General features: G+C 28.7%; 1 protein-coding gene across 1 annotated transcript in view; it reads left to right on the forward strand.

The window, feature by feature from the left end:
• The first annotated feature begins 2,688 nt into the window (after window positions 1-2,688).
• LOC119680229 (sine oculis-binding protein homolog) overlaps window positions 2,689-21,545 on the forward strand; it is a 45,303-nt gene continuing 26,446 nt past the window's right edge. Inside the window, exon 1 of the mRNA XM_038092942.1 lies at window positions 2,689-2,853. Within this exon, the coding sequence (XP_037948870.1) occupies window positions 2,728-2,853 (126 nt within the window). The 5' untranslated portion in view covers window positions 2,689-2,727. The remainder of the gene's footprint in view (window positions 2,854-21,545) is intronic.

A 21,545-nucleotide genomic window follows, 5' to 3' on the forward strand; every position in this document is an offset into this window, starting at 1 on the left:
TTACTATTATTTATAGTAAATACTTTTTATTAAATAATATTGAAATTGAAAAACTAAATAATAGAAAACAACTTTTTTATGGATACCAACAAAAGCTATGAAAACGTAAGCAATTTAGTTTTAAAAACAATATAACTCACAATCTCAAATTAGACAAGTTGCGTACTATACGTTTAGGTTCCAGCCTCAGCTTCAGCCTAAGCTTCAGCTTATGGTTTATAATATTCCCTACTGCGTTTTTTTATATTTTTACTTCTATACTATTTTTGGGATTCAGTATCAGTTTAAGATTCAGCTTCTGCAGTGTCACTATCTTTTGTATAGTTGGGTTTTGAGCGAACTAGATTTTGGGTAACAATCACTAATTCCAGCTATATCAGGTCATACTTCTACAACTTATTTAGAATCATACACGTCTAGCTGTTTTTAAGTCACTCTCGTTGTTTTGTGGATTCAATTTCAGGGTGGTTCTGGCTATGTTTTTATAGGTTTTTTAATGTATGACTAACTTAAAGTCGTTTTCTTTTTTGTGGTTTTCTTAATATCGTTCCTTTACTTGTTTGTTGCCAAATTCAATATATTTTACAAGTCTTTTGCATATACTTATAAACAATTACTTCTATTATTTAATTAGTAATTTATAAAAGTTATTAATTGTTATTTAACTAGAAATCTATAAAAATTATTGGCTAATAATTATATTACATTGGCTAGGAGGCTTATGTTTAAGCTTAATAGGGTGATACAAGTTGTCGTATCTATATATATAGGAGTAACTCGGTGTCTTCGTTTACTAATTCATTCACTGAATCTTCATTTTTTAAATCTTCATTTTTATTACCATAATATCCATTCTCTGGATCAGTACTCGTAAGAGCCGTGACAATGGAGCTTTAATCTTTGGTCTTGTAAGGTTTTTGTTAGATGGATAGTGTGCTTTTTAGATGTATGGATGTATTTTTATTAGATGTATTTTTGAGTCTTTTACTGACTGTAGTGAAAAGAGTCTCATTCAAATGTACTTTTGTAATATATATTTTAGTAAAATATAGTTTTATTCGAATTAGTTCGAGTTAAGAAGAATAGTTTATTCTCAGATATGTATGGAATAGCTTTTTTCTTTACATATTTATTAACTGTAATACTTATCTGTTTGTCAACGTACTAATTTATATATTGTATTTAATAAAAAAATCTTTATATCTAAAAAAAAAAAAATTTAAAAGTAACATTTTTGGATGTGAGAATATCAGTTTATCCAAATATTCGGCTTCTTTTATTTCCCAACATCGGTATCGCGTTATGAGATTTCTATTTTTGTTTCAATTTGATATGTTTTTGTTAAATTTCTTTTTTTTTGGAATATATATATTTTACATTTATGTATAATATATAATGTCGTTTTGTCATTTTGGACATTTTTCGTATTTTGAGGTCATTTGATACTTGGTAACATTTCAACTAAAAAGTATTAAATTTCAACAAAACACTAATGAAACGTTGAGCGAGTGTGGAATACGCTGACGACAAACATTTTGAAGTATCGCCAATCGAATATATATACTTTTATATATATAACATATATAAATATACATTTATATACATATATATATTATGCAAATATATACAGAAAATATTAACAAAATTTTTTGACTGCATGGAAAGAGAAGTTAGAATTTTTGTTTTCTACCGAGAGATTTTTAATTGTATCTAATGTAAACGGTTGTATACTTTAGATAATTTTTTTTTTTAAATTTAAAAATATTTTTGAAATTATTTGTAACAAAATATATAAAACAATTATTTTTCTTTTAATTAAATATTTTATTTATTTAATTAATAGTTGATTAATTAATTGTTAGTTGATTAATAAATTAATTTAATTATTTTAATATTTAATAACTTATGAATACAAGATAATGTATCTTCATAACACCAAGTAACTAAACTTATCATATGACTTTAATTTTGTTTTAATAATTAGTTTAAAAACTTTTTTTTAAATCATAAAAAATTTATAGATTTAACCAATACTATCAATTAACAACTTTTTTGTTACAAGTTAACTGTGTATAAGCTCTTAATGAACTCAAAATTTATAATAATTAGTTAATTAATTTTTAATTAATAATAATTGATTAATAATTATTGACAATTGCTGAAATAATTGCTAATTATAAAAGTTCATGAGCTAAGGCTTTTGCTATTGCTATTGATTAATTTAATTTTTTAATAATCTTATTACTACTTATTTTTTTATAAATATATATTATATAAAATAAATAAAAGTTATATACTATACTATAATATATATAGTATATATTATTATATTATATTCTATATATATATATATAATATATATAACATATATAACATTATATATAAATACTATAATACTAAGATAAGGTATTTGAATTATAATATACGTAAATAAAAGTATGTCTATATAAAAAAAGAGAACTGTTAGGGAAAATAAAAGAAAAAATAAAAATTATATTTACAAATTAAAAATAATAACTATAATTTTTAATATATGTAAAACAAATAAACTTTTAATATATATTCAAAAAAAATCGAATGACAAACCACATGCTTTTAATATAAAAATATCTTATTAATTAAAAATCAAAAAAAAAAAGTTGAATTTGATTTATTTAATATTGAAATATTAATATTTTTTAGTTATAAAAATTAATCCACCAAAGTTCTTTAAAAAACTAAGAAATAATGTCGACGAAGACCTCACCACTTAGTATTACACCGCCAACAACAGTTGCTACAACTTCAGATGCAACGAATTTAGCAACAAATTCAGTGACAATAAAAAAGGAACTTCCTACTGATGAAATTAAGGTCAGTGCAAAAAATTAAATTAATAATAAATATTTTAAGCTTAATTATTAAACATTATTTTCATTTTCCTTAAGTAGTATAAAGATATTGTGAAGTCTAGAATAGAATATTATAAAATTGCGTTAAGTTAGGTTAGGTTGAAGCGGCAATTCCAATATGGCTTAAAAGTGAAACTATGAAAACTGACTACTTATCTATTGTAAGTTACTTAACTACTTCAAGCTTTCTACAAACTTGTATAAAGTGAATATAAATCAACAACAGTATGCCGTTCTTTTGCCCAAAGCCTATGTAATGCAAATATAAATAATGGTATAATGAATAAGAGTATAATGAATAAGAGTCCTCCTCCATGAGGAACACAGTACTCAAGCTACGAACAATGCCGCAAGGCATAATTCACTATTCAAGTACAAGTGAACCTGACCAACTTTGCCAACTTTCTCAATTTGCAGAATGACAGCTCCATCATCGACTATTTGAACTTTCTTCCTAGACAGCAATAGATTCTCAAATATGAGGTGGAGGAAAGTGTCCAATTCATCTGCAGAGTTAAAACTTTGACAAAAGTCATTATGAGGTAAACCCAATTTCACAGAATGTCTTTTTAGCAAGCAGTAACCTATCAGATACCGTAGGGCTGAGCTAGTTACGCTTTAGTTGAAGCAGCTGCCTGAAACATTTCAGGTTCAGATTGAACCAGGTCAATCTTCAGATCAGACAGGAGGGTTCATCTGGTCAAAATGGTTTAGCTGTACTTAGATGTGTCTAGCTTGTTTGTTAGTTTGGTCGTTATAAGTCGAATATCATTATCAGACAAATGAACGAAGCAGAGTGCATTCATTGGCAAGCTAGTCCGCCCTGCGGTTTCGCCTGTGCTCTGCAACCAATAAATTTTTTTAATATAAAAAGTTTTTTATAATATAATAAGTTTTTTATAATATATTTTGACAAATTTAGTTTGAGACAATGTAGCAAATCGTAGCAACTCGGAAAAACTGACAGGAATAAAGAAAACTAATGTCAGAGATATTATTTCAGAAATAGAAGTTGGGTCAGCTAGTTGGCAGTTTCAGTTCGTAGATTTGAGTTCGAGCTATAGTTTCAGTTATTTTGTACGAGATAACAGCGTGGATGCACGGAGTTGTTAACAACTAAACTGACACTGTTATTTTTGGCATTTGTGGAATTATTGACAATCCAGTGAGACGACCGGGAGAATCGGGAACGAATTGAAAAAGGCAAATTCGTAACAATATGTATATTATTAAGTATAAATATAAAATTTATTTATGACAATCAAATTATATAGAAACCTAGGAACCATTTCAATTGTCGAGCACGCTTATACTAATGGCATTCTGGACAAATTCCTACGTAAATGCCCATAACATGATTTGTTTATATTAAATTAATACATTTTATACAACATTTACTACGCTGTATTTGAGTTCTTATATAGTTACTTCTAAGGTTTTTTTGTAGTGCTTTTATCACAGCACCTTTGTGCTATATTCATAAACTATTTAACTAGATATATACAGTGTACTTTTTGTTTGCGGTAAATGGAATAATTCAGTAGGTGCGAGACATTAAGCAACCAAAATATTCTCTAAGGAATAAATTATAAGCTATTAAAGAGACAGGGTCAAATTTATATTTTAGTAATTAGAATCAGGCTGAACCAATCAGAAGGCGGTCTGATTATTGAAGAGTGATCAAAATCAGGGTTTGTTTATTTTTAGTAGATTATTATGTTTTAATTGTCTGCGAGCTAGAATGAAGTGCAAAAAGTAAGCAAAGTCGAAGTTTGGGACTGACAAAGGTGGTGTAATATTTAATGGCTTCCAATACCGCTGAGATAATTTGATTGATTTCTAATAGGCTGACTTGAAATAAGTTGAGAGATTTTCGTGATTAGAAGGGCGCCACATTCTATGGATTTATTTTAGGCACATTGGAAAGTTAGGGAAGCACTGGTTCATTTAAGATTGTAAGGATAGAAAAATAGAAGAAAGAAACAGTTTATTGAAATATATTGCTAACGACAAACTAACCAAGCGAATAAAAAAATAGAACAGAACATGAACAAATAGTATTGTTCGATCCTCTGACACGCTTCCTATAAAGGTCGAAGATTGGCCTTAATAGGTTCATCAACCCATGTAAGGTAGCCTGTTTTTACTTTTGTTTCTGTTTTTAATATTGTATTTGGATTATTCGGAAATGTTTTATATTTGTAATAAAGAATAGCCTAAGCTACGTGACCAAGTTATCACACCCTTGCTACATTTTAAACAATTTGAAATACTAGATCTATATACGTGTATATAATATCTAAACACAACTGTTAATAAATTCAAATGTAATAGAGGGTAATATTATCTGTTGTTTGTTCTGATTGTATCGTTCAGTATATATACTATATATGTGTGCATATTTATATCGATAAATATTTAAAATAACTAATAGCGAAAAAAGAATTTTGTTACAATTTTAATTATAAACTGTTTTTGCTATTACCTAACATATTATGTTTCTTAAATAATCTTATAATTTTCTTACTCTATCTCCAATTCCAATTAATAGGACTATACCAATAACATGAAAATAATAAAACCGTAACAATAATACACACTGTATTGTAAAATAATTTTTTAATAATATAATAATATCATTTATAAAACTTAAAGTTCAGGTTAAGACGCCTTTTGTATTGAGTAGTACAATAGCGAACAAAATCTTCGAGGAGCTCTAATATATTTGAGTTGTTCGAATATCTTTCGGTAGCTTGAAAAATATAATAAATAAAATATAATGATAATAAATAAAAATAAATAATAATATTAAATAATAATATTCTAGTAAGTCGAAAATCAACGAGTAGTTAAAATGAATTCATGTAATTTGATATTTACAAGAATGAATTCGAGTAACTCGAAAATCCACGAGTAGTTCGAATAATTTGGAGTAGCTACTATATCTTTGAGTAGCTACAATATCTTCGCGTAGCTACAATATCTTCCAGCAATAGGAATATCTTCGTGCAGAGTGACTAATTTTGATTAGATCCATTGTCTTCGAAAAGCTGTAATGTCTTTGAGCAGTTCGAATATTTTCGATTATCTTCAATATCTTCGATTAGTTCGTATATTTTTGAGTAGCTCAAATATTTTCAATTCGTTCGTATATTTCGATTAAACTAAATATCTTTGATTAATTCAAATATTTTCAATTAGTTCCAATATCTTCAAGTTAGTGAAATGTTCTCGAGTAGCTCGAATATCTTTGAGTGACTCACATATTTTCGATGAGATCGAATATATTTGAGTAGTTTGAATATATATTTTATTAGCCTCGATATCTTTGACTAGTTCGTATATTTTCGAATAGATTAAATATCTTTGATTAGCTCTAATATTTCCGATTAGATCCAATATCTACAAGTAGCTAAAACGACTTCGAGTAGCTCAATTATTTTCGAATGGTTCGCATATTTCTATGAGCTCGAATTATTTTGAGTGTTCACATACTTTTGATGAGGTCCAATATCTTTGAGTAGTGTGAATATTACTGAATAGCTCGAATATTTTTGATTAGCTCGAATATTTTTGATTAGCTCATATATTTTTGAATAGGTCAAATATTTTTGAGGAGCTCGAATATCATGAAATAGTTCGATAATCTTTAAATATTTAAAATCTTCAATTCAATTGTTCAAATTTGAATTTACTTGAACTAAGGTTCGAACAGTATGGAGCACTAGTGTTAGTACCATTTCTTTACTGATTAAGTTTAAATTATTTTTAATAGAAATAGGAATATAAATTTCAGTAATTCATAGTCCCATTACAAATAAATCTAAAGTGGAAGTGAATAAGATAAAAGCTCCGAACATTGAAGTTTGTATAGAACCAACAAGTGAGTTGTATTCTATGTCTAGCAGAAGAAATAGGACACCCAGCACATATTTGAAAGCTTTGAATCTCAATTGGCATCAACTGGAACTCAATTGCAACAAGCTTTTGTTTATTTACTCGGGTCAACTGGATCCCTATATACATTAGATATACATATTTATTGTCATTCACTAGTTGGTCAATAGTTAAATAATACGTTTTTTAAAAATTTTTATGCTTTGTTAAAAGATTGTATTTGAACCGATATTTCAACTATATTCCATAGTTATCATCAGGATAGTACCTAATGATAACATTTGCTCATTAAAACACTAAGTCATTCATTTATTAGGTAAATTTATTGCCTGAACTAATTTCAAATTCACTTTTGATATTAAAACTAAAATAAATAAAAAATTTGTTTAAAAGAATTATTACGTTTTAAGTTTAATACAAAAGGAAAACTCTCACAATTATTTATATATCAGTCTGCATATAGTAGTAGTTAAAAAAAAAATTTATTTAATAAAATCTACAACATAATCATAGAAACATTATTAGCAGCAATAATGGTGGGCGTTCACCTTTCGTAGTCTTTCATTATTCGAAAAATGTAAACAAATAAATTTTATTTTTTGTCAACTTCTAAAAATTTCAACTAAGAAAAATCTATCCTCGAGATTTGATATTGAAGAGATAGATACGCTAGTTTGTAAGTTGGAAAAATTTCATCGTCTCGCAATTCTTATACAAAATAAAATGAATAAATATACACATCTATATATATATGTATGTTTTTTTTTTGGATGCTTAAACACAATTGTATGTATTTAAGATTTGAAGTATCTGAAGAATTACATTCGAAAAATGATAAATAATGCGTACTTCTGAGTTCTATTTTTAAGTGTGCATTGCTGTGGTATACACGTATTTTAGATATAATTTACAAGTACGTTTGATTCATAAAATTTTGTTTGTGGTGTGTAAGTGTCCAAAAATACTGAATATTTCATTCATAATAATCTCAAAAGATTCATGATGAATGTATTGACAATGACAAAAAACAAACAAAACATAAACCTATATGTATGTATATATTTATTGTAGCAGATATCATAATTAAAATGCGGGATTAACAAAATTAATAAGTTAATCAAGCACCGGTTTCTTTAGTATTAAGTGATTCATATATATGGTATATATCAAAGATTCTAACTAAAGTTGGTTCTGTATTGGTATTATATCAACTGAGTTTAGGACTTAAAGATGTTATGCCAAGTTAATAAGTTATTGGAAAAGCCGCGAGTATTGAAAAGCAATGTCTTGCGACATTACTTTTGAACAAGTTGGGTACCGTGCTGGGTCACTATGAATCATAAGCGCGTCCCTGTAACAATGATTAAAAAATGTAATTCAGTTGAAGTTCTACATTGATTCACTGCAACACAATCGATATGAGGGAGCAGTCGAAATAATAGAAGTAGAAGAAAATCGTGATACAGTAGTTAAAGTTTTTTTGGGTTGATATGGTATAATCCATATATATTTACTTCTATCAAACTAAATAATCAATAGCAATTACTACCTAAAATGTATAATGTAGTCTCCTAGAAGTGTTTCCTATTTTTGTATCTGAAAAAATAGTTAAGGACAAAAAGATTTACTATTTGAGAGTAACTAATAAATGATATTGGGAGATATTTTGAAGAATTGGATAATTAATATTATTCCGAAACCATGCAAAAGTTGGATAATTTTTACATCAAATCAAGATTAGGTTGAAAATAAAAACGGATTAATTGGAAATATAAGCCTAATTGAGTTTTTTCTATTATTTATTGGCTTACTCTCGAAAATGGTCTAAATATCGTTAGTAAGACTAACAATGCCTAATCTTACAGAAGAGGTTTATTTTATTTAATGCATTAATCTCTTATTTTTTATTAAACCTACGTCAATGTCCAAGTTCTAACATCATACGACCGTTAGTTCTATCAGGATCATCAAATTAGTTTATATGACAAGAGGTTTTTTAGAACACGAGCTCAAACGTCTCATTAACTCTATGGCCTATATTTTATCACAATTATATTTTCATGTTAGGAATGCTATTACTGAAAATGTATTCTTCTTCTTATTTGGTACTATAGTCCAGTGTTAACCTTGGCCTCATTCACAACCTGCCTCCATCTACTTCGATCTTGTGCAGTTATTTTCCAATTCAGAACTCCAAGCTTTCTCGCGTCCTCGTACATGTTTTCCTTCCATCTCAGCTTCGGTCTGCCTCTATGTTTTGTTGTCATCGGATTATATATAGAAATATATAGAGAAAATATATAAGGGAAAATGCGATTGATGAACAATATAATGCGCGTATAGAATTTGGATATATTGACTTGAAACGTCAGAACAACGTGAGATACTAACATAGTAATATTAAATTATAATTAAAATTTGATATTACTAGAATTGTTAAGATTATTTTTCTTTTTTTTAATTTTTTATAGAACGTTTTTATGATATAATTACGAGTTCAGTCACGATTCCTCAAAGAGAACTGCTTTAATTTATTTTATAAAATTATTTTAATAAATATTAGCTAAAATGAAATGATGCCACAAAATATTTCTCGAGGGAATGATATAATAATGAAAATAAATTGCAATTTTTATTCTATATTTGTATTAAAATGTGAATCGATCGGTAGATATTTGATTTAAACAGCAATTAAAGCTATAAGGGCAGATACGAGTATATATTTCTGTATAAGAGACAGAGTTATTTATTAATGTATTTCAGGCTAAAAACCGTTTTGCTTTAACTATTAAATTATAACTGCCACAAATATGATATGATATGATATCGTATATATAGTACATATATTGCATGACTATTTCAGATATTTTTATAGAGTAGTTCCGTTAACTTTCTGTTAACTGCATTATTCTCTTAATTTTATTAATTTTTTTAGAATTAAAATTTAATTGCTACTTCTTAGCACCTTCAAATTTTATCTACTATAATTGATGATCTTTGTTGAATGCTACAAATTTTAAGGATAAAAATAGAGCAAAAAAGCCAAAAGTGATATAAAAATGTTTATATCTTTAATTGTCAAGAGAAGCACAGAACACACAAAAGAATTGTTCTCTAAATACTGGTTGCGCATATCAGATATTCCCTGTAGAGGTATATAAGAAACTGTGAGGAGAGTGCATGGGGTTAATGAAAATTATATTAGAATATACAGAAAATAAAAATATAATAAAAAAAATTTTTGCGTTATGTTTATATTATATTCTTCTCATCTTTATTTGTTTGGGTTATCGACCTTTCATAGGAATTAAAAGTATTAATTGAAGATCTAATTAAAAGTGTTATTAAAAAATTAAAATTATTTGTCTAAGGGTATCAATTGCTAGAGGGTTATTGTAACAAAATGGAAAATTTAAAATATTTAAATTAAAATTCGTAATTTTGTCAATTTGATATAGTTTCATAGTTTTATTTTATGTGGCAACATTGTTCTCTATCAGTGTTACAACAACTGCCCAAAGCAAACTCGCTTACATCACTGTTATGTGAGCTGTGCAATTTTTCAATCTTTTTTTCAATGAAGGTTGGAAACGCATGTTTTAGGTTATAATTATTTAAATAATCTGAAATTTTAGCTAACTAATCGAAAATACCCCCACTGCTCAAATTGATAGCCTTGCTTTCAATCAACTCTGCTTTAATTGATGTTTTGTAAAATTACTGTCGACAGTAATAATTTATTTGAATTTCAGAATCTAAAATTTCAGTTTTGGACTGCAATTGTTCATTTTAATAAATTATTGTAAATATATTAAATTTATAAAAGAAAATATTTTGGTTGCTAATTTTGTGTATTTGTTAATTTGTACCAATCAAATTTAATTAGCAATATTGAGCCTACAGCTTAAAATTGTTTCAGTTCAGATAGAACGATAAAGGCTCATGGCAAAACTAAACTAGAAAATGAATTTGCTGATAACTACTTTACTAGAGTTTTTGGATAATTGCACTAAATAAGTTTTAATATAATATTGTATTTTTTTTAATCCGACAATATTAACAAACTCAAGTGTAGTTTACTGCACCCAAGGAGTTTCGTTTGCTTTGACGACTATTTAACATGCACAAGTTGCGATGAACTCGCTTAAATAAAGAAAGAAGAGTTTTTGGAACTGATTAAGCATAAATTTGTGAAATGGAAGATAATATGATTCTAAAAAAAAGTGAATAAGGGATGTGAAGTCCCTGCACTATCATCCAGATGAGCCGCTAGTACCAAGTAGCTAGTATTAGTACCAAAAGTGCTGGGCAGCTAGGACTTTAATTGAAATAACGATTCTACATATTTTCGATAAGGAGGAAGAAGATTTTCGGGAATGATTAAGTACAAGTTTATGAAAAAAATGTACTAAAACGAAATGAATATATATGAATGTAAAGCCCCTGCACTATCATCTGGAATATTTTAAAAGTGTTTTATCGAGTTTTGTTGTGGTTGTAGGTAGTACCAAAGGTGCTGAGCCGCTAGGGTCATAAATAAAATACGATTTTAGATATTTAAGATATGGAATATTTTAAAAGTGTTCTATCGAGATATCAACTGGAATATTTTAAAAGTGTTTTAGCGAGTTTTGTTGTAGTTGTGAGAGCATCAAAGGTGCTGATTCACTAGGACCATAAAAGAAATAAAGATACTAGATATTTAAGATATGGAGAATGAAGATTTTCGGGTATTGATCAAGTACAAATTTATGAAAAACTAAAGCTCTGGCCATCATATGGAATGTTTTCAAAGCGATGTACCAAGTTTTGTTGTGGTTGTATAAACACCAAAGTTGCTGAGCCACCTGAGATGCTAAAATGAGGTAATGGTTTAAGATATGCTGGATAGAAACCATGTTATAGTGATGGAAAATCACCGACGACTAAACTGCGGATTTCTTCTTATAAACATGCCATAAAAAAAGCAAACATAGTTCTGACAAGTAGTGTATAAATGATAAAGTTGATTGCGGACCCCTTATGAATGGACTCATAATAAATAACCACCAAAAATATATTAATATACATATACAAGTATATAAAAATATTTTTATAGATATATGTACAGCTAGTACCTTAACTTTGTTATTATTTGGATAAGGGATAGTGCACTGCGATCTAAAAGATCTATTCTGCCGTTTTATTGGATTAGATGGTTTCTCCAAGTCCGGTTTCTGCCATCAAAGATAGTATAGAGCCTATATTTCCTAGCCTTAATTCACTATGATCTATAAAATACTCTCCTAGGTCTTTTTTTCGCTTTTGTATCATTGTTGGATATTCCTCTAGCACATAGGATGCGGTTTTTCGATCTTCCCTACTGTAGTTCGAGTTGAATTGGATTCTTAACTTTGTTTGGTGATTATTCAATTTGCAATGACCGGTTAGTATTACCCGTAATAATACTTAAGTTATCCTTTGTTAGTTTTATGCAATCCTTAAAGCATTTTAGGTTGTAAGTTCCTTAAAGCAGTTCAGATTGTAATAGTCTTGGTAACTCTTCTCTTTCTTTTTCTGTGCGCTGCTCATAAAAAGGGATGGAGTTCCTTTGCTTAAAGCGCAGAAGAGTTTTAGGCCAATTATCATTAAAGCCGCGCTTCTTGTGATTTTGTTTGCTGTTTCATTACCTTGGATTCAAGCATGCCTCGCAATCCATATTAACCCTACCTTAAGCTTACTTCATATAATATATATTGTAGTTGAAAAAAAATATTATAAGTAAGGAATACATAATTGGATAGGTGTAGATAAGTAGGAGTAAAGGTACTTGATGTGTAGGTATACTTTTAACATCCTCTTAATTATTAATTATTAAAAATGGTGCAGTGGCTGTTTTAATGTTACCGATACCTGACGGGTGGAGGAAATAACTGTTTCTGTCATGACAATATATTGTATATATAAACGCCCACGAATATTGGAACTACGATGAAGTCAGAGCTAACTTTCTTTTTCTCGATTGATTAGTTTTTTTTTGTTTTTATACAATATTTCTAACTGATAGCTTTTACATCCAATATAAGTTTATTATTTTACATTCATCTATGTGATGTTGACTAATCATATTATTCTAGCTAAACTTTATCAATCATATATTTGGAAATAAAGTTGCTTAAGTAAAAGATATTCGCATTCATACATAAATATTTGAAGTAACTTTAAACCATTCAGAAAGTCTTTTCAAGCGAATACCCAATGAATACTACACGCTACTATCATTTGCCGCAAATTTATGAAATTCGTACTCCTGTGCCGATTTTAGCACCGGATATTTCTTTATGCATTTTTAAATAAGTTAAAAATATTATTTTACTTTAATGCAATTTGAGTGTGAAACTACGAAGAGTAATAAATTATGCTGATAAACGGATTTGATTTCAGACTTCACAGTTGCAACGTTTGTAAAATGAAGCCCCAGTGAAAAATTATATTAGCAAGCAAAGAACACCAAGAATGAGAAATCTTGTATTGAAAAAATGATTATGTGATCAATTGTGTGGGTTTTATTATTTATTTTAGATATATTGGAAAAGAGTTATTTGTATACAATCCATATTTTAATAAATTAAAATTAATTAATTAAAATAAATACTAAAGAGCAAATACGAAGACTGTCTTAAAAGTCAGTAACAAATTAACGACACTCTAAAGTACTTGTAATTGTCCACCTATGGACATTTACTACAATGACCAGATTTTGAGATCCCTTACTTAGTTTAAAAATGATTTATTCTGTCTTTCATCTTAGCAGCTAAGACCTTTAAATTTTTATAAGCAATTTCTAGCGCACGCCTGTAGAGGTTAGCTATACCATACGTTCCCCATAAGTACCGAGTTGAATATTATAATTGAAAACATTTCTCAGATCTAGCTACGATAACGCAGAGTGCGGCAAAACAGAATTTAGCTGATCAAAATTCGAAATTTTTTAAACCAGAAGAGATATTGCAATAAAAATTTTTTAAAACTAGTTTTTGAGATGGTTTTTCTATTGAACGTTATTTCAGCCCAATTGACTTACCGGAATCCTTTCAAATATGGTTGGGTTTGGGCCCAAATATAGTTTATTTGTACAATTTTCTATTTACCTCAAAAATTATGACATATACTCCGGACATCCTCTTAATTGACTCCGGAGATAAAGTTATGAAAAGTAGACGTATGTGTTTTAATGTGATTCCTATTGATCTTTTTAATATTTAATTGTTATAAAAAAGTGAAACATTCTGTGGATGGCAAAAAAAAAAAATACTGGAAACAGTTTATTTCATAAAAAGATTTATGTTTCAAAAATTAATCTTTAGTTACTGTTTTATTAAGTTGTTTTACCGCGCTATAGCTCCTGGGTATTCCTACAGAATAAAATAGAGTAAATAGAGTTTATTCGATTTGCAACATAGTACGCAAAATTATATTAAACTAAAAGTGTGTAAATGAGTAATATAATAATTACACAACACAACACAATAATTACAATAACAACGTGATAAATTAAGTTATAATATTTCAGTACATTTAATATTTTAAAAATAACTTCTTTACCGTAATTTGATAGCCTTTAAGGATTCCGCGTTGTGTAAGTATTAACCACCCTTGAGAAGGCCTTAGCAAAAATTTTCTAATTTTGAATGGATGTATGGTAATATTAATATTTATAAATTATCACAACAATAACAATAGGTAAGACATAATAATAATTTTAGGGAGATTAATTATGTGTGAAAGTAGGCGCAAATTCTCTACAGGAAATAAGGATGAATTGTCGTAATATGAGTATGGATTTGAGTTTATGTAACTGATAAGACTGTAATTCAAGAAAAATAAAAATATATAAATAAAATAAACATATTTTACACTTTTTGTAAAAATATGTATCCATACCTAAAATTTATTAAGTCACGAAATGAATAAATTTGACTAATTGTAATTTTCATGAATCTAAATATATTATGTGTAATATATATATTTTTCATGTATTAATAAAATTAAATAAATAAATAAATACAAATAAAAATAAAAAAATAAATATAGTAAATAACGAAGTGACAAAAAAATTTTCAACGTCATTTACAAAATCCATTAAGCCAAATATTAAATATGTTCTGAGTACAGAAAGGAGTCACTTCTGGATATTCGATATTTTTATAATTTCATGAAATACAATTAATAAAAAGGTTACTCATAATATTGTAATAATTTTAACTCAGTTTATGATAATAAAGAAGTAAATCTTCGTATTTGACTCAAGCATTCAGTTAGTGCTCAACTTAACTGCAATATCTACATTTAGACCCGGTGCTAATTAACCGCAACAAGCCATTGAAAACTTTTTATAAAAGCTTGAGTTTTATCACCAAATTTTATTTTGTGAATACGATTGACACGAAACCAAGGGCACTCGATGTTTAAATTCGGTTAGATTTGATGAATTTAGTAATTGATGATTGGTGTTCCTTAAGCTCTTGGTCCAAACATCTGTTGCAACAATCGCTCTTTATGATGCTACATTATTTTCTCATTAAATCTAAGAATTGCTCTGCTACTCATTTGATCGATTCTGACTTGTTTTCTCAATAACACCCAAAATAGTATTATTTTTTCTATTGTATGTTTTTTTGGATAAATTCATTGAGTATTGAACCACAAATATTGAAACAAAAAATTTTTGACCTTTGAGTGATTCTGATATGGTTTTTTCGGTTTAGATAATTGGTCTATAACTTTTTTTAATCGCTTTTTAAGTTTAAATGCGTTCCATGAATGCTGTATCGCAGTCTAAGATATCTGTATTGATAATAGCTATCTAAGCTAACATTCTGCAAGTAAATTGTGATTAATTAAAATAAAAAAAAGCGACGAGAATGATCTTCAAGTATTCTTTAAATTAAAATATACTACACAACGAATAAGTTCATAAATAAATATATTCTGCTATCTGTCTCGCAATTTACAAACAAATGAATAGATTTTGAGTGAGTGAATGCTTAATTCTAAAAAACAAATGCCATTACGCATATTTTAATAAATAATTTACAGTAAAATATATGAAGCTAGTGGTTTGCTAGAGATATAATCATATAAGTATATAGGAATTTAAGAGTTAATTAAATGAAGTTAATGACTTGCTGAAGATGTACTCGCAACTTTCAGCAAATGCCAGTGAGTATATAAGATATCTACAACAAATTAAATAAAGCTAATCATTTAATGAAGCTATATTCTCGAGTACATAAGAGTATAGCGAGTACATAAGACATTTAGAGCAAATTAAATGAAGCTAATCGGCTTACTGAAGACATACTTATAAATGTTAGCGTGTATATAAGATATCTGGAATAAAATAAATGAAGTTAATGGTTTGGTGAAGATATAATCGCAACCTTTAACAAATCTCAGTGCGTATATAAGACAACTAGAGCGAATTAAATGTAGCTAATAGTTTACTAAAGATATGTTAGCAAATATCAGTGAGCATATAAGATATCTAGAGTAAAATAAATGAAGTATCGAGGGATGTATAAGATATCCAGAGTGCATTATATGAAGTTAATCGCTTGCTGAAGATACACTCCCATGTATCGAGGGAAGTATAAGATATCTAGAGTGCATTAAATGTAGTTAAATGCTTGCTTGAAATATTAGATATCTAGAGTGAATTGAATGAATATCTCGAGTGATTTAAATAAACCTAGTTTTTTGCTGAAGACAAACTTGTAAATGCTAGTAAGTATATAAGAAATGTGGAATGCATTAAATAAAGCTTTTGTTTTGTTGAAGCGTAGTCTCAAATGTTATTGAGTATATAGAATAATTAGAGTGAATTAAATGAAGCTAACCATTTGCTGGACGTATACTAGGAAATATCGGCGAGTATGTACGATATCTAGAGTGAATCAAGAAATGTTAATGTCTTATTGAAGACATCACGTTTGTACTAGAAGTCTTTATTGCTTTCCTTTAAAGTTCTTCTTTAAAAATATATATTTATGTAAGTTGGAGTAAGGTGATGTCATTTGTTAAGAGTGCCAAATCAAACTCAATCTTCTATTTTTGGTAAGATCAAATTCTGACCTACTCACAACGGCACGACGTTATGGATATTGGACAACAGCTTAAGCAATATACGCGTGAAACATAAGAAAAGCCGAACGTAAGTTTTGTGTAATTCTATGAGTTACCATGGCCAGTTTTTCTTCCGATTTGTGGCAATATTGAATTTAATTGAGAACAGCACACCAGCAATAGAAACAGCAGAAACGACAGAGCCAACAACAGAACCAACAACAGAAAAAATGTGCCATATTTCAGACGGAATTCATTTAATCTTATAAGGTTGAAATTTATATTTGCTATTTGCTCGCATATTTGTTTTTGTGAACATAATATTCAGTAAGAAAATATATAAAATATATAAAATGGAAATAGCTATGCACGTTGTTTGTGTATGCATGCAAAGCAGAAATATAGAAAACAAAATATTAAATTGCAAAAATATAAACGAACGGGCGTCATGTAAGAAACGTAAAGAAGGACGACATTCAATCCTGAGCTATCGATATTCGATTTCACTTTGCCAGCTCAGCTTTGTATAGCTCAATGGAGAAGCGACTAAGTACGGCGTGAGTACATTTGTAGAAACAGTTGTAATATTAGAACTCATCGAGAGGGGGTGGGTGGTGGTGCCGATGTGCTGGTTGTGTAAGTACGAATGTAGTGTGCTATTCTTTGCCATACCATACTATGCTATTAAGTGTTACATTGGGCTTGGTTTGATTCAGGGTAAATTCTATCAATGTTGCTTTGTTTTTGCTGCGAATGCGAGTGCGCGTGAAAAATAAAAATGGGTGTCGGACGGAGTGTTCAAGAATTTCAAAATGATTTTCATTAGGCAAGTGTAATGAGGAAATGTGATGAGATATCGAAGAAGTAAACAAATTACAATATTATTTAAAGTGTAATTTTTTAATTTTTTTCTCTACAACTTTGGAACAACTTTTTATAGTTAAGTGAGAACTTTTTACTGATTATGATTACGTTTTTTCAGTTCGGTCACAATATGTATAATCTATTTATATACATTATATATTATATACATATTATAGATTTACACAATCTATATAAAGTATTTTTAAAATTATAAATTGACGAAGAGGCTGCGTGGTCTTGAGAATGTAAAGGAACGTTTTGCGTAGGTAGACTAGGCTAGGCTGTTTAAATTTTCGCTAGTAATTCAATTGTCAATTCCTTTTCCTTCCATTTACAGACTAGAACTGATATATGATAGCTTTTTGCAATAAATGTACAAGAATGGGTTATGTACAATATCACGTACAATATCAACGTACAATATCAGTTATGTTCACGGCGACACATGATAACATAATAATCTAACAGAAAGGGACAAATCTTATCATATCAATTAGGTGTGGAGCGAGTAATGATAACTTCTTGCAACAAACCTATCAGAATAGGTTAAATCTTTTCATATCAGTAAAGTTTATGGCGACACATGATTACTTCGTGCAACAAGCCTGCTAGAATATGTTAAATTTTACCATATCAATTAGGTTTAAGGGAACACTTCTTACTTCTTGCAATAAACCTACCAGAATAGTTTACTTGATTACTTCTTACAACAAACCTGCTAGAATTAATCAAATCTTATTATATAAATTATCAATTGATATCAATGATATTATCACATCAAATTTATAGTAACATGGCTTGTAAACTCAGAACATATAACTGCAAACTAAATTTACTTGAGAAATACATACAGAAGTTCTAAAAAAGAATTTTATATATTATATCATTTCATTGTTTTTATCAATTACGATTTTTTAGTTAGAACACAATTCGAAATACTCAAGTTTATCACTAAATCATTTTAAAAACTGTATTTTAAGGTAGAGGGTTATTGGTCAGTAGGATATAGCGGAGTATGATAAAGTAGACAAGATTCTTGAGACTTTACTAGTAACTCATATATAAGTTTCTGTTCCGGTTATTTACAAACAATAATTGGTATATGACCATTTTTTGCGAAATATCTACAGGAATTGGTCAAATCTTACCACAACAAAAAGGTTCAGGGCGTTATAGTTAGTACGTATATACTCAAAATCTATATATAAGCTAAAGTCAAAGTGACACCTGAATGCATAATATACCCCGACTTACCTATATTATTTTCAAGCACACATAACATTTCTAAAACTAATCTTCCTTATCAACCGTACACGTTGGTCTTAAAATTAAAATTTTTATGACTGAACAAAAATTATCCAGTCTCAATTTTTTGAATCATTCTATAACATTTCTAGCCTATGAAATAACAGAGTGGTTGTCTTTATCAGTGCTACTGGTTGCTGTAATCAGTAAGATTTTTTTATAATTCAGGAAAGCTGATCTTCTAGCAGAGTACGGTCAACTTATAATATTTTCAAAGTTTGTTACTCAGTACAGATATTTCATAAGAGGTGACTGAAAAGTTGAGAAAAGTTCTAATAGTATCGCAACGGTGTATAGGCTTAACGTCTCGCTATAAAAATTATAATATTTGTTTTTAATGATGCATGAGAAAGTATTTAGGTGATTCTTTGAAGTTATTTTATACTTTTTTCAATCCATTTTTGCATTCTGGGAGGAATCCAATAATCTATTTATTTAATAACATATTCTTTGTCTCTTCCGATTGGTACTCCAAGGACAGATTTGCTGTACTTAGCTGTGTTCTCCTAGTACTTTTCTAAATCTGATTTACACTTTTATAACTTTTTAGATATTTTGTTTTTGTTCTTATTGTAGCCTACATTCTATGAGTGAATAGTGTTACTCGAAGGAATTTTTAAACTACTCAAGAAATGGCGTTATTTTAGTGCTGCGACTACCGGAATATTAACCATAATATCTTTATATAGTATTTGTTGTGCCAAATATTGTCTGGTACCTGGAAGCAAAAGATAAGAGGCTTAGTTTGTTAGGGTTAGGAGTTCTTTTCCAGAAGTATCATAATAGATCTTATGGGTTTGCTTACTTATACTAAAAATTTTTTCGTAGAAGGTTTGGGGCCAACTAAGCTAATTAACTTTAAACTGCGTTACATTTTGCACTAAAATGGCAATTAATATTTATATATCGACACTTTAATGAGGATTGTTAAATTGGCCTTTATTAGTGGCTGTTAGGCCCTTAGTGAGGCCTTAGTTAGGTTATTAATTAGGCATACCATAGTATTGTAGTACAACTATATCTGTATGAGATTTCATGTTGTGATTGATAGAATTTCATTCTTTCTCCAGTGTTTCTATAAAAAAAAAGCTTCGAACTATTAGTAAATTTAATATACATAACTTTTTGTAGTGACACCCAGTATTTTTTTAACTCAAAGTGGTTTTAACGCAACTGCATGCATATACTGAATTACGAAACTATTAATTTCTTGAAAATTATAAATTTCTCAAATTTATTACTTAGCATATATAGTATATGCGTATCTAAAGTATAGGATTACAAAAATATTCTTACTCATTCCACTGCTGAAATAGCATAATAATGACGCCTACAGAACGTGTCTCTCGGTGCTACTTGGACTACGAGTACAGTGAAACTACTGCGCTACTCCGCTCTATTCTATCTACAATGTTGATGACATTTGATATTCGATTGTAAGTCTAGACTTTACTTCAAAGTTTAAAATAAAAAAAAAAAACACAAAAAATTAAAAATATTACAACAAAAAATAGAAAAATGATTAAAACACAAGTACAAAACCAAAAACAAAACAAAACTGACTGTGAAATCATCATCCTAATATAGAGACTTTGGAAATGGGATACGAGTACATTACATGGATAGGAGTAAGATGGGCAGTGTGTTCATACTGATTGTTGTGCACGTGGTGCGCGCCATGACAAAACGGAGTAGATGTTGCTGAAGCTGAGGAAATTTTAGTAGATAACGAAGCAGTGGAAATAATGGAAAGTAAAGTCAGCAAAGTAGCAACAACAGCAGCGGATATTGAATGTCTCTGCATGTGTAAAGGAAAAATATGAGCCATGCTTTGTGAGCATATTAAAACCATGTCAGGAGTACACAAAGTTTGACAGTGGGTGGTAAACAAAATCCTTTTAAAGCGACGGATTGCTAAAGGCGCTCAATGACTAGAAACCAGTCTGACCGTCTTCTTTACTATAAGGTTTTGTATCATATTTAAAGTTTCGGCTTTGTAAATTGTAGTTGGTGACCCAACAAGCAGGTATCACTATTTCACAAAAATAATAGACTTGACGTGGAGCTAAAAAAATATTTGAATAAATATGGAAAAAGAGCAGAGAGTATAATACTCAAATTGGCGAAGTTTTCTAGAATGTTTGCTTACTAAATACCTTGGTTTAAAATTAATGACAGAAGGTGATGCTTGTCATATGCACTGCGATCAATGACAGTTAATTTCAGGAATTCGTTGTCAAAGATGAAACATCAACTAGCTACTAGCATAGCTCCAAGTATCTGTGAGTATAAAATTTCAGAATTTCCTAGAATCAGAAGAATTGTACTTGATAGTTAATGATAGAGAATTGCATGATTAAATTATATTAAAGTACCTAATAACTTTTAGAGGGTTTTGAATAGTAAAGAAAAAAAGGACAAACACGAAAATTTAGTTAATTTATTGAAATTTGACTGACCATACTGACCAACGCTGTTTCGAGT

The sequence above is a fragment of the Teleopsis dalmanni genome, chromosome 2 (assembly GCF_002237135.1).
Source record: "Teleopsis dalmanni isolate 2A chromosome 2, ASM223713v2, whole genome shotgun sequence".
NCBI lineage: Eukaryota > Metazoa > Arthropoda > Insecta > Diptera > Diopsidae > Teleopsis > Teleopsis dalmanni.